Below are 12,440 nucleotides of genomic sequence, written 5' to 3'. Positions count from 1 at the left end.
GCAGCAGGCCCTTGAGGACAAAGTTTGAGAACGACTGTTGTCATTGTTCCAGAAAGGAATCAGTGGGGTTCATCACAAATGACTAAAATTAACATTAACATTTCACAGTAACTCTGCTTTTCAGCTCACCTACAGGAACTCATACTTTATCTACTTATACTTATACTTATATACTGTATACATGTACTTATTTGTAGATGCCTAAGTTTAAATGAACATATTCCTACACTGGTTCTTTCCTTCTATAAGAATGAGCACCTCAACACTATGCATTCGTTCCACACTTACTGAATATCTCTGAGTTTCATGCTGCATAAAAATTAATTTTGCCAGCAACTTGTTAACATCACACAATACTGTAACTGCTATGTGCCTGATGTAGTTGTACCTTTAATCGTAATACAACCCATCCTCTCTCCCTGTCTGTCTGCCATTACCACTGTTGTCTTTTGCATGTTCTAGTTAATGAATTGGCAGACCCTTGCTCACTTGACTATGACCCTGGAATGCCATGCAAAGACTATCAGGCTAAATGGTTCTTTGACAGAAAGAATGGGATCTGTACACAGTTCTGGTATGGAGGTTGTGGAGGCAATGAAAATAGGTTCAACACCGAGACCCTTTGCTTGAAACACTGCATGAGGTCAGGTAAGTGGTTGTTGCTGAGGAAATGTTTCACTACCTGGCGTGGAGACATATTCGGCTGCAGCATCTTTTCAGCTTCAACCCTGGAATCTAAAAATAGCTGTGCATAAGACTCTAGATCCAGGATAGAGTACTAGATACTATGTTATCAGCCCAAATGAACTACACATTAAGCACCAGCTGCATACAGAAGTCATGTAAGATTCAAAACTAGCCATTCTCTAACAAACCTGTTAGAGGTTTGAGACCTAATCATTAATTAAAGCTGTTCATTTTGGAAGGGTTTAGAATAAATGTCTCTGGGTGTTTTAAACTAGACACCACTTGCCATTACTAAAAATCCTTTGAGATGACATTTATCTGTTGCTATATCCACAGTGCTGGAACCTCAGGCAAAGGTGCAGCCGGTTGAACAAGTGGCATCCCTCCCAGATCCTGGTATGGCTTCAGACGATATGAAAAGTTTCCTTAAGACTTATTATCTGTACCTTAAAGTAGACATTTGCCAACCACTCCAAATGCTGGCAATACATCTGTAGATCAGTGCTGCGTGGCCTGTGATGCACTGTTACATAATGCAGTTTCTGCAAACTGTGCCTCCTTGTATTCTGCTGCAAACCATTTGATTCCTCCTGCAGAACATTTGAAAAGCCAAGCATGGAAAACATAAATGCTTTTGATACAGAGGCAAACCAAGTCATAACCTCAGACAAATGAATAGAACCAGCTGGCTCACTGTTTCTGGCCAGGAGCCCTTATACACGCAAACGTCATTATTTCAGGACTTGACATCCAGTCATACAGTGTCTGTCTTACACCAACCGCTCTGTTAATGTGGAGGTAGAATAAACTGTTTGGAAGGAAGCACATGGGTTCACTGTTGAATTCTTTACTGTATATGCATTATTAAGCCACAACATAAACATAAGCTTATTGTGTAAAATGGTTACAAAAGATGCTGGTTTTAACATTTGTGGTCAGTGAAGCCTTCAGCTGATAGTTTTTGCTATTTCTTCACAGCCTCCTCTACTGTTGTGGACATTTGCCAGCTTCCCAAAGAAGAAGGCGCGTGTGCCAAATTTGTCCTCAAATGGCACTATGACGCTCCCAGCAAGAGCTGCACACGGTTCTGGTACGGGGGCTGTGGTGGAAACCACAATCGTTTCGACACATATGAGCAGTGTGTGAAGGCCTGTGGAAAAACAGGTACATGGTCTTTTTGTGTATCTGCTCTGATAGTGTAATTCAGTGCATGTTTGAATTAACCATATAATATGGTAAATTTTTTTCTTTTTGTATTTCTCAACAGCACCTGTCCAACAAGGAACAATGGCTGCAATAAGAACATAGGACAGGAGTGACACACATGGTCGGTTTTACCTCCGCATAGGGGATTCTGAGGAAAACCTGTTACAACGGCCATAATGTTAGAATTCAACACAAAAGCAATGGTGGCTGCACTGGATTCCACAATAATGGACTATCCCCAAAGTTCTTGAAGTAGTGTTTTTACAACAGGAAGGAAGGCAACACAGTTTGCTGCATGATTCGTTTTTACCTACTGGTGCTACATAGTATATGTCTTTTAACAATGATGTTGTGCATTCAGTTTTGTAAAATGTCACATTTTCTGGAACATCTTGTGAATTATCATAGCTCAAAATGCAGTTTGTTAATTAAAAACAACATATATGAATATCTTGGACAGATGTGAGCAATGAATCATTACACGCAGGACTGACATCATTAAGTAGTAATCTTTTTTATATTTTTTTCTCTTTTTCCACATTCACGTAAGTTCATTGGTTTTTATGTCACAATGTTCTAATGTTTAATCATTCATTCACTATTTTTCAGTAACATAATTCACAACAATGATTACACAAGGAACGTGTGTATTGCAGAAGATGCAGAAACATAAAAGTAAAACAAAACGCACATCTGGATACACTGCTCAAACACACTAATCTTTCTGGTTATGAGAAATGGAATGTACATGTCGAGCTGTTTTTTTGTTTTGTTTTACTGAAATTTATGTCTCGTCAGGCTATTGGAGAAATAAAAATGAATTAGACTTTCTAATAAACATGAGCAACCGATTGTTTCTTTGTTGCTTTGAATTCCGTCTCAATGGTTACCTTTACAATACTGTAGATCAATGGCTGGCTGCACAACGCCTGCTTAGTTGGCAGCTGGAAATCAAATTTCGATTATTATTTATACATTTATAATTTATAATGCTAGCAAGCAGCTTAGCCACACAAGCATGCAGGCAGGATGTTATACATGTTAGTAGAGCAACAAATGAACCAGAAATTAGTCCAGACACAGATTCTGTAAACGAAGGCAGCTAGCCTACGTTAAAGTTAGGTGGACACTATATTGAAAAATGACCTATGGTGTTATAACCCTGGATGCTGGATCCTAATGCACAGAGAACAGAGGAGTGAACATTTTGAACGAAAAAGTTTTATTAATCCAATCAGACTGACCGGCTTAGGAGAACAATTGGAATTTTAGAAGAACTACAGCTTAAAATCATTAAATACCTCACACAGCTCTTCGTTGGAGGGAACCACAACATATGGTGGTTCTGGATATCAGTGATATCAGATGTCTGATACCAGAGGAACTACATTTGGAAAATGGAAAAACATTCCACGGTCCACACAGCTGCACATGACGACCTCCGAGTTGAATGGAGGCAGCTGCTGGGCAGCAGAGGATCAAACAGTTGTCATCTGATCTTTGTCTGATTAACTACATCCGTTGAATAAATCTAGTGGAATAAAAAGTATATGTATAATAAAATGTAGCGCCTGTTCTGTTGTGTCAGATATGAAAACATAAGCTTTCTGAGTCACAGAGTCGGCTGAAGGTATTCTAACACCTTCTGCATTTACCTTAATGTATGAACCAGCGTTTCTATTATTAGTGTAAATACCAAATTTACCATACGGTGTATATTCTGTTCAAATATCTTCTAAATTATGTACCTGTAGCATGATCTTTATATTTGAGTAATTGCTCCGGTCATAAAATTTAATTCAGTTTATTTAATTAGCATTAATTCACAACAACAGCCATCTCAATATAAGCTGACATCCTGCATTGGACCTTTACTTTTCTAGCTAAAGTGGATGTGATGATAGGAATAAGCCCTAAAGTCTACAGTAGTTAATCAATCTTCTGGGCTCCTTGCTGCTTCACTCTTGTCAGATATTTTTTTAATTCTTTATTGCTGTCATCTGTGTCTCTGTGACACTGAGTTTTCAGAGGAATCTTGGCCATTTAAAATGATCTTGAGTAGACTCTTTATGGTTTAAAGCTCATTTAATCAGGCTCTAAATTAAAAAACAAAGGCTGTATCTGAAAAACACCCAAACTACTTCAATACTGTGTGATAAGGTCAAACATTCACAGGGTCACCACCAGTAAAGTAGCAAAAATAACTGATACCCATTACAGATAAATGTTTAAAGCCAAAGTGAAAACAGCCTACACATACGTTTAGTGTTTAATAGTAGTTGGCCACAACACAAGCATTTAAGACAGGAGAGAATGACAGGAACTACGCCTGAGAGTACCGTAGAATATTGACTAACAGCAGGTTTTACAAGAAGAGATCAGGATGATCACTGAGGACACCATGGCCAGATTCCTATCACCGTTTAGGAACAGGAGAGGCTGGGGATACGTTTAGCTGTTTTACTGTTTGTGGAAAGTTTCCATCATATTAAAACCTAATAATATAGTGACAACTTAAGTCTTAAATTTGTTAGTCAAAACCAACTCCAATCACAAATGTAAAATCCCAAATCAAAAAACAGTTTTCAGAAAAAGTTATTGACATGACTCAAATTTCAGACAACCTCACCTAATGACTGAGAATCTTCACATAAACAGAAAATGTGCTACACAGAAAAATCCACAGATCACATTTTTTCTGTTTAATTTGTTTTTAAAACCACTTTTTGTCTTTAAACTGCAGGTTGATGTACAGCATTCATTTAACCAAACTTATAATAATATTTTGCTTGGTGTGATTGTTGGTGTGTTGGCACAAAATGTGTCTCACATATGGTATGGTCATTATTGCACTTTTGCAATATTGCACATGATGATATTCATCAAACCAAATAATATGAGCAACAATCTTTAAAAAATAAGCCTGGTGATAATTGTGGTGAACTAATGATTAAAATAATTATTTAAATAACACGTTAGAAACCTAAACAAACTTAAATCAGTTCAATACAGATTTATTAAAACAGAACAACACTGACAGACACTGATCCTGCTTTGGTGCTATTGTATTTTGTAAAATCACATCTTTATTTTTAATCTTTTTATTAGAAATTTATGGTAAGCTTACTCTTTTACAACACTCTCAGAAAATAGACAGAACAAAACAACGTGGCTTGTAATGATGTATCTAGACAACCCAACATGGTGGTAGTGGAAGAGAATCTCAAGGTGACTGTCTTTATTCAGTGAAAAGAAAACAACCAAGCAGAGGACTGAGAGGCCAGCGTATGAGAAAAAAAAGGATGATATTTGCCACAGTGGTGTAATGCAAACAATTAAAAACCTGACCATAAAAATTAAATAAATAAAATAAAGACATTTACATTGTCTATGATGTGCAGAAAAAATGTATCCAGTGTAACTGAAGTGTTTCCAATTATTGGTACCCTTGCGCATTAGCCCAGGTTCATAAGAATTAGTTTTCTAGTTCCTAGAATGGAAGAACATACAGTTGATGGAGAGCTGGGTCTGGTCCCCAAGCATCACCTAGAAGCAGCAGAAGGAAAGCCTCGGTTCATGTGAACCTCAGTGTGTTGCATGTTCCACATCATCACTTGATGACAGTCCTGCAGATTCTTACTGTTTCTGATTAATGCTGAGACTTATATTAACACCAGTCCTGCCTTGTTGTCTCTGTTAGTGGGTATTTGTACTTCTGGACAGATGGGTCAAATATTTTACTTGTCAATGGCTTAATAGTTGCTCGTATTTTGCTACATTGTATTCTATATTGGACTGTGAGAGGAAACCAAACAACACAAGCAGACATTAGAGAACTGGCAAAGGCAACACATCAAAGCCAAACACACTTTGGGGAATTGATTGATGCATGAATGGAGTTGGTCTAAAGAACGCTGCATTAAAACACTAAAATAATTAAGTAAACATGTGCAGCTAAAGCTGAATTTCTACTATTTACTGCTCAGTTACTACTCAAAACAAGATATTTGCTATAATAAAACTTTTGAAATGTGAAATACAGTTTATGGCTAATTACACCTGGTTTTGAAAGTGTTTGAATGTATTTTTAATATGTTTACTTGAACATCAGGTCAGATTTATGAAACCACATGCAGCAGGACTGGACAGTAAGTAAGACTCACACCTGTAAACGTGTAACCTGTAAAACATTTGATATAATGAACTAAAACAACATTATTTTCAGTCTTGAGCATCAGACAAACACTTTGCCAGTTCCCTGTGCACAATGAGTAATAGATGCTGCAGCACCTGGAATTCCATGTCAGAATTTCCACAATGAGCGGAAAAGGTCTAACAGCAGCAAACTGTGGTAGACTGCAAAGACATTGAGCTCATACCAAAAAACGCCCTTCTCTACTAACATGGAAGCAGTCAGCAGTCATATTGAAATCAAACAAACACTGTCAAGATTTCATACGGTAACAGAGTGTTTTTATAGCAGATGAACCATGTTCTTTTCTGGATGAGTCATTATGTTTGTTCACAGTGTCACTGAAAGAACCACCGGCAGTTGTCCAGGGACTTTCTGACTCACATTTTCCACAGAAGATCTCTCTGTGGACACTCTGGAAATATTTGAAGTGAGTGAAACTGCTGCGCTTGTTTTAAACAACCCAATCCTCAAGCTCTTTAACCTTTTTTAGGGTTTTATGTGCATAGATTTTAATTAAAGCAATTAGATTTATTAAAGTGGTTTGCGCTGTGTATTCAAATTAATTCATTGTCAACGAACAAAGAGGAAGTCAGAGTTACCCAAACCTTTCTCCTGTCTAGTGTACAGATGCTACAGTGTAGTATCATCAGGAGTCTCCCACTGTCTCCATATTGCTGAGCAGCTTCTGTGGTTAGCCATTCAGTGGTTGATGAGTCATCTAAGGCCATGGGAGTGCCAGTGAAAACATTTTTGGAGGAAGACTGTTGCTGAATTTTGTGCCACAAATTTGAAATGTTCAAAGAAATTGTGTGGTATAGGAACCAAACCAATGGCCACAAGTTTCATCTCCAAGAAGAGTTTAGTGTGAGGAAACCTACGCAACAGAGCATCACCATGAAGCTGGTAAGATCTTGCTGGTGTGTGGTTTGCTCAACTACTTTCCAGTCGATGAACTTGGCAGGTCAAACAACAAGCGTGGGAGTTCGTCTCCGTTCCCGGTGGCTCAAAGAACGAAGAGGGGAGAGGAGAGAGGACTTGTTTTACTGCCATAGCAGCACACATGCCCATCGATGACTCACTGCTGGCTCTGCATTTTTCCACAAGAGCCATAAAAGTCAGGGGTCTGTAATGACTTTCACATTGAGCTGCAGAGATGCAAATACATTCACACTGTGCTGATTTACTCCAGCCATCAAACCATCTCTTCTCATTGTTTCCTTTGGTTCTTTTTATCTGTTTTGTGGCACATGTCAAACATGAAGGAGCAAAGAGAAAAAAACTCACATCAGTAAAAGAAATGCTGACGTTTTACTCATGACTTACATGATGGCAAAAAAAACAGCAAACCCTTAAGTAGGACACTAAATGTACAACCCCATGCTTTTAAAAATCCACACGAACAACTGCAATGATTTGTAACTCTATTTGTTCAGTTTTCTCTGAAATGTATTAGTAGTAACTGTTTGCAGTGGTATCACAGTAGAGTATATACGAAATGCAACTAAGAACATCAACAAGTATTTTAATAGCTTAAGATTATTACTACAATGCCAACATTTATGTTTTGTTAGTTTGTTCCAATTGCCTGTGTAGTAAATTCTACCAATAAAGAGCCCAACAATTACTTGCTATTATTCACTTAGTGAGTCATACTATGCCGCACAAAGGTTCAGGTTAGTTTAGATGTTTAGAATTAGATCCATTCATCTATAATCATTTCCAGATTAATAGTAGAACATGACAAAAAACACATAGAGACAGACTTCAGTCAGAAGTCTGACTCAGAGTCAGAACTATTTACCTAAATAAAGATGGAGTCCTGCTGCCAAAGGTTTCTTTCTCATGGCGTTAGCCTGTAATCTTCACAATGTAGCTGAGAGTAGGATTGGCCACATTATGTATTCCAGGTGTGTGAGGCAAACATATTGAAATAGTGAAATAGTGTATGTTGTATTACCCTGATCTCTAGGTAAGTTAACTTACCACAAAAGGTATGATAAGCTGGAAGTCCAGATGTAGAAAGAGGATATTTACATAATCTGATAAAAGGCAGATCTTTTATTTCAGACATTCCTCAGAAGCTCCCAAAAGCAACAGATGTTTGCAGTCTGACGTCCCAAGAGTGTTTGCTGCCTGTAGATTGTTGCAACATACTGTAAGTAAGTAAGTACTTCACTAGATTTATGCGTATCAGCATTACTTGACTTTTATTTGGCATTAAGATAAAGGTAAATGTACAAGTTTTATAGTAGTTTATTTATAATCATCATCACGGTCTGGCTTTAAGAGTCTAAATATAAAGTAAAACGTTAAACACCACCGGTTCTTTATTACTAAGAGAAAGGCTGCAGGGCAGACATGGGCAGGAGGTGCTGCTTGGTGACAGACTGATGAGAAAAAGCTGCAGCAGTGGCTACAGTTGCTTTTGGAAATGAATGCAGGAAAAAAACGGGAACCTGCAGTCTGAGGTGGGATGTATCATCCTGATGGCTCTTTATCTGACAGGCAGAAGCTGGGGGAACTGAGGGAGAGAGCTGAGGGAAAGGCTGGAAAATGCAACACAGAGTGGGGGCAGAGGAGTCAGAAGATGGCATCTGCTATGTAACGCCCAGAAACAGCAGAGACCTGGTGGTCCTGTAGTCTATCTGTTACAACAAAAGTCGAAGCACTATGGTTTCAGAAGGAGACGTTTGACATGTTGGGTGTTGTGCAGAGTAACAGGTGTGTGCATCATTAATACAAAGCGCAGACAGATATTGGTACTTCACTACGTGCAGTAAATAATCAAATCAACAAAAAGACTATTTGCAGAAACTCTCAATGTCGCCATTTGATATTTTGCCTGAGTTCAGCAGTTGAAGCTAATTTCCTGCTACTGATAGAAGAACATTCTTTCCATCTTTAGTCAGTGTTGTGAATCCAGAAGACATAATTGAATTAAAGGATAGATGTGAGATGTGTGTGTTGGATCTCTCATGATAAAGAAAACAAGAAGAAAAGCCAGAAATAAGTCATCTCAATGTCCTAAAACATGCATCACTAGCAGAGCTGTTGGTGCCTGCATCATGATAATACACTGACTTCACCACCAGCATGAGCTGCATCTGGCCCTTTCAAATTAAACTAAGAGATGATTTACAAATGGAAGCTATCTTGCAAAAGGTAAACAGCAAGATGGTTGTTTGTTTACTTAATGTTTGCTTGGTGTCTTCTTAAATAATGGCATTAAACCAATTTTATATGTAAAAGATTTGTTAATATTGATAAAGTAAATACAGAATTTAATAATAGCTAAAACACTACCAGCGTGTGTAAAGGAGACACTCTGCCAGTGATCTGTGTTCATTACTTAACTTAATTTTCCCTGCCTTTTACCCAGAGTGTCTAAAGGTGATGTCCCTAGGCACAGGACATAAAAGAAGCTTATGAAAGACCCTTTCAGTTTTGGCAGGCAGCAAGATCTTTCCAGCCAAATCAGGTTTTATTGGTGGATGAGGAAGTCTCCTGGATAAGAGATGTGAAGGCTGTGCAGCCTGATGGCTTCTATCTGTGATCTCACTGTGGTCACATGTCCACGGAAAACAGCTGCATCAAAAAACTGCATTTATAATTTGTTGTTCGTGAGAAGGAACCCTGTGTCCCAATGCTTCTCAGTCCTCAAACATTTTCTGCTTATATGAAAAATGTTTTTGCCTCTAATGACTTTGAGTCTTTTTGGATGTGGCTTTTAATGAAACACTGTAGATGTTAAAAATCTGCCACAGATTTACAAATGTCTAGTTTGTAAGAGCAGTGATCACTAAAAACAAAACCTCAATGATAAACTGCAACTTGCACATTTTACATAAGACAATGATTCTCTCAATGTGTATCTTTCATCTCCTTTGCAGTATTATTATTATTATTATTAACAGGCAGCGCTTCCCTCACTCTCCTCCTCGTTCTGCCTCCCTCCTCTTCTCTTCGGCCCCTTTCAGCCCCCCCAGCCCCTGTTTTCTGGCTTTTTTCACATCATAGTCCTCTATTCAGCTCCCACATCCTCTTGAATTCCTCTCTCGGGTCTCATGCTTATGACTCATCGTACCACATGGAAACATTTCCCTGTGAATGTGAGGGAGCTTTTACTGCTGTTAATGAAAAAAAAAATTGAAATATTCTCCACAGAGTCCAGGAGTTGGAGCAAGGACAAATGGATGAAACAACTGAAACCTGCTTTTACGCCTAATCCAAACATTGATTTTGATGGAAGCTTTATAAAGCTGTCAATGATGTATTTCACTATTTGGTAAAACTGTAGCAAACAATATGCATCATTTCAACCTGGACTCTGTTGAGCTCACACCATCTGTCAGTAAAGACTGCCCCCTCATGGACGAAGCTTTTCTTATGTAACATCTTCGCACTCAAGACGTAACTGTCTCCAGCTGCCACATCACCTGCACCTGAAACACTTGCAGAGCTTTTCTAATCTTTCCCTTCATGACATGATTTTCCATGAAACGCTCACAAGAAGTTTCATGACAAAGTGCAACAGTTTCACTTGACTTGAAAAGAGTTGTAGTTTAACAGTAGGTGAGGTAAGTGGCTAAAGTTCAGTTATGTCATTACAGTTATGCTGTAGTGAACAGCATTGGACAAAAAGGATCCACACATGTCAAAAGACCGACTGCCTCAGGTGATGTAGGCCTGCAGACAGAAGAGCAGGGCTGTAGACATCTGAGGTGACCTGGGAGCTGCCACACTACCTAAACCGGTCTTATATGCAGAAACGTCTACATAAATGAAAAAAAAAGCATCTACTTTTACTTTACAGCAGCAGGAAAACACATTGTATGGTTTACTTTAATTTATTTCACAGCTGTGTTTAGCAGATGTTAGTTAAATTGGCATGTAACGCTACAAAAACAGCAGATGTGGAGTTTGTTTTAGATGTTTTTACTTTTTTTTATGCCAAACGCTAACTTTTTACTCACATTTAAAAACGTTGAAAGTACTGGGCTTAACCTTGATCCAACACACCCCTTCATGGTTTATTATTAATAATGTAAGAAATATAATAATGTAAGAAATATAATTATATTATATGGAAACGGTCATTTTACTGAGACTAAGTCAGATTGTACTGCATTCCTTACATCTGCTCCTTCTTTAGCTTTTAAAAAGAAAACAGTTTAGGAAACATCTCTGAATATATTTGTCTCCACTTTGATTAGGAACAAGCTTGTTAAGCAGGGGAGAATTCCAACGTGCGTCTGCTTTGTTATTTACATTCTTACTTTGGAGTTCACTGTTATACATTTACAGTATTTGGACACAGTTGGATGAAGTGCATCAAATCAGTGTGAACCTGTGTTTATGCACAGCCCAGGGGCTGTGCAGTAAGCCCTAGCATCTTGTGTGGGCATGTTCAGCCAAACTAAGGCAAAGGTCATGTTTGACCCCTTGAAAATAGGACATCACTCAGCAGCTCTCTTTGAACATCTGTGCAAAAGCTGATAGTGAACTGGCTCAGTGAAGATCCCACAGCAAAAATACAACACCTGAAGGAGTAAAACTGCTAAATCTTGGTTTCTCTTTGGTCACTGCAAACAAAAATGAACAACACAGAACACACAGTTGGGAAACATCTGAATGGCAAATATGACAAAAGGACACGAGGCCGACAAGCCAAAAAGCTGATCACTATTATTGTAACAGCATCTGTAATTTATTAACGAGCGTTTATGGTGAACAGCACATTGCAATGACCAGTGAGAATGGAAAATTACACCATGTCAAAGCATACAAAGCATCACCAGTCTTCTTTATTAAGTCAATATGACAATTAAAGCTGGTGAAGCCACATCTGTATGTGGAGACATAGAATAACCCTATGTCCTTACTTCAAAGCTGCCTCCTCGACAGAGCTGTATATTATAGAAAGCTGTAGGCCCGTGGTCATTTTGGCCAATCCAGTGTCCCAGCATCAGCGCTCCAAAGGAGCTTCAAGAAAACTGTAGCATAAAGACTATGAAGATCCACATTCACATAAACAAATACATATGAGCTTTTCTCTACCTAAAGAAACTTTCTGCTGTGACAATAGTTGTACACTGTTTATGAAACCTGTCACTATAAAGTTAGAGGGCATGTCATTATGTTGATGATGTCCAACAAGTGTCAAGTATAATCAACGGACAGTCTACATTTCAGAGTGGGGCCTAAGAGGTTAAAACTGGGAACTGAAAACACTGCCAAGGAGATGTGGTGTGTTCTGGTTTTTGTATGTTATAAATTGACTATGAAAACAGAAGCTACAGTGTGAAGGGCTAAATATGGGAATGTACTTCATTGGATTGATTATCAACTCCAA

The 12,440-nt window shown here is 38.3% G+C and overlaps 1 protein-coding gene across 6 annotated transcripts in view; it reads left to right on the top strand.

Annotated features, from left to right (window-relative positions):
* Window positions 1–2,745, top strand: part of col6a3 (collagen, type VI, alpha 3) — a 49,124-nt gene extending 46,379 nt beyond the window's left edge. For 5 of the 6 annotated variants that reach the window (XM_055505192.1, XM_041068808.2, XM_041068804.2 and 2 more), the window contains 4 exons: window positions 463–648; window positions 1,024–1,083; window positions 1,666–1,851; window positions 1,955–2,745. In XM_055505192.1, the coding sequence (XP_055361167.1) occupies window positions 463–648; window positions 1,024–1,083; window positions 1,666–1,851; window positions 1,955–1,995 (473 nt within the window). In that variant the 3' untranslated portion in view covers window positions 1,996–2,745. The remainder of the gene's footprint in view (window positions 1–462; window positions 649–1,023; window positions 1,084–1,665; window positions 1,852–1,954) is intronic. The other variant, XM_055505193.1, reaches the window with a different exon arrangement.
* Window positions 2,746–12,440: the final 9,695 nt, after the last annotated feature.

Source organism: Betta splendens, chromosome 21, assembly GCF_900634795.4.
Source record: "Betta splendens chromosome 21, fBetSpl5.4, whole genome shotgun sequence".
Classification (NCBI taxonomy): domain Eukaryota; kingdom Metazoa; phylum Chordata; class Actinopteri; order Anabantiformes; family Osphronemidae; genus Betta; species Betta splendens.
This window is presented reverse-complemented; position numbering and strand designations above follow the sequence as displayed.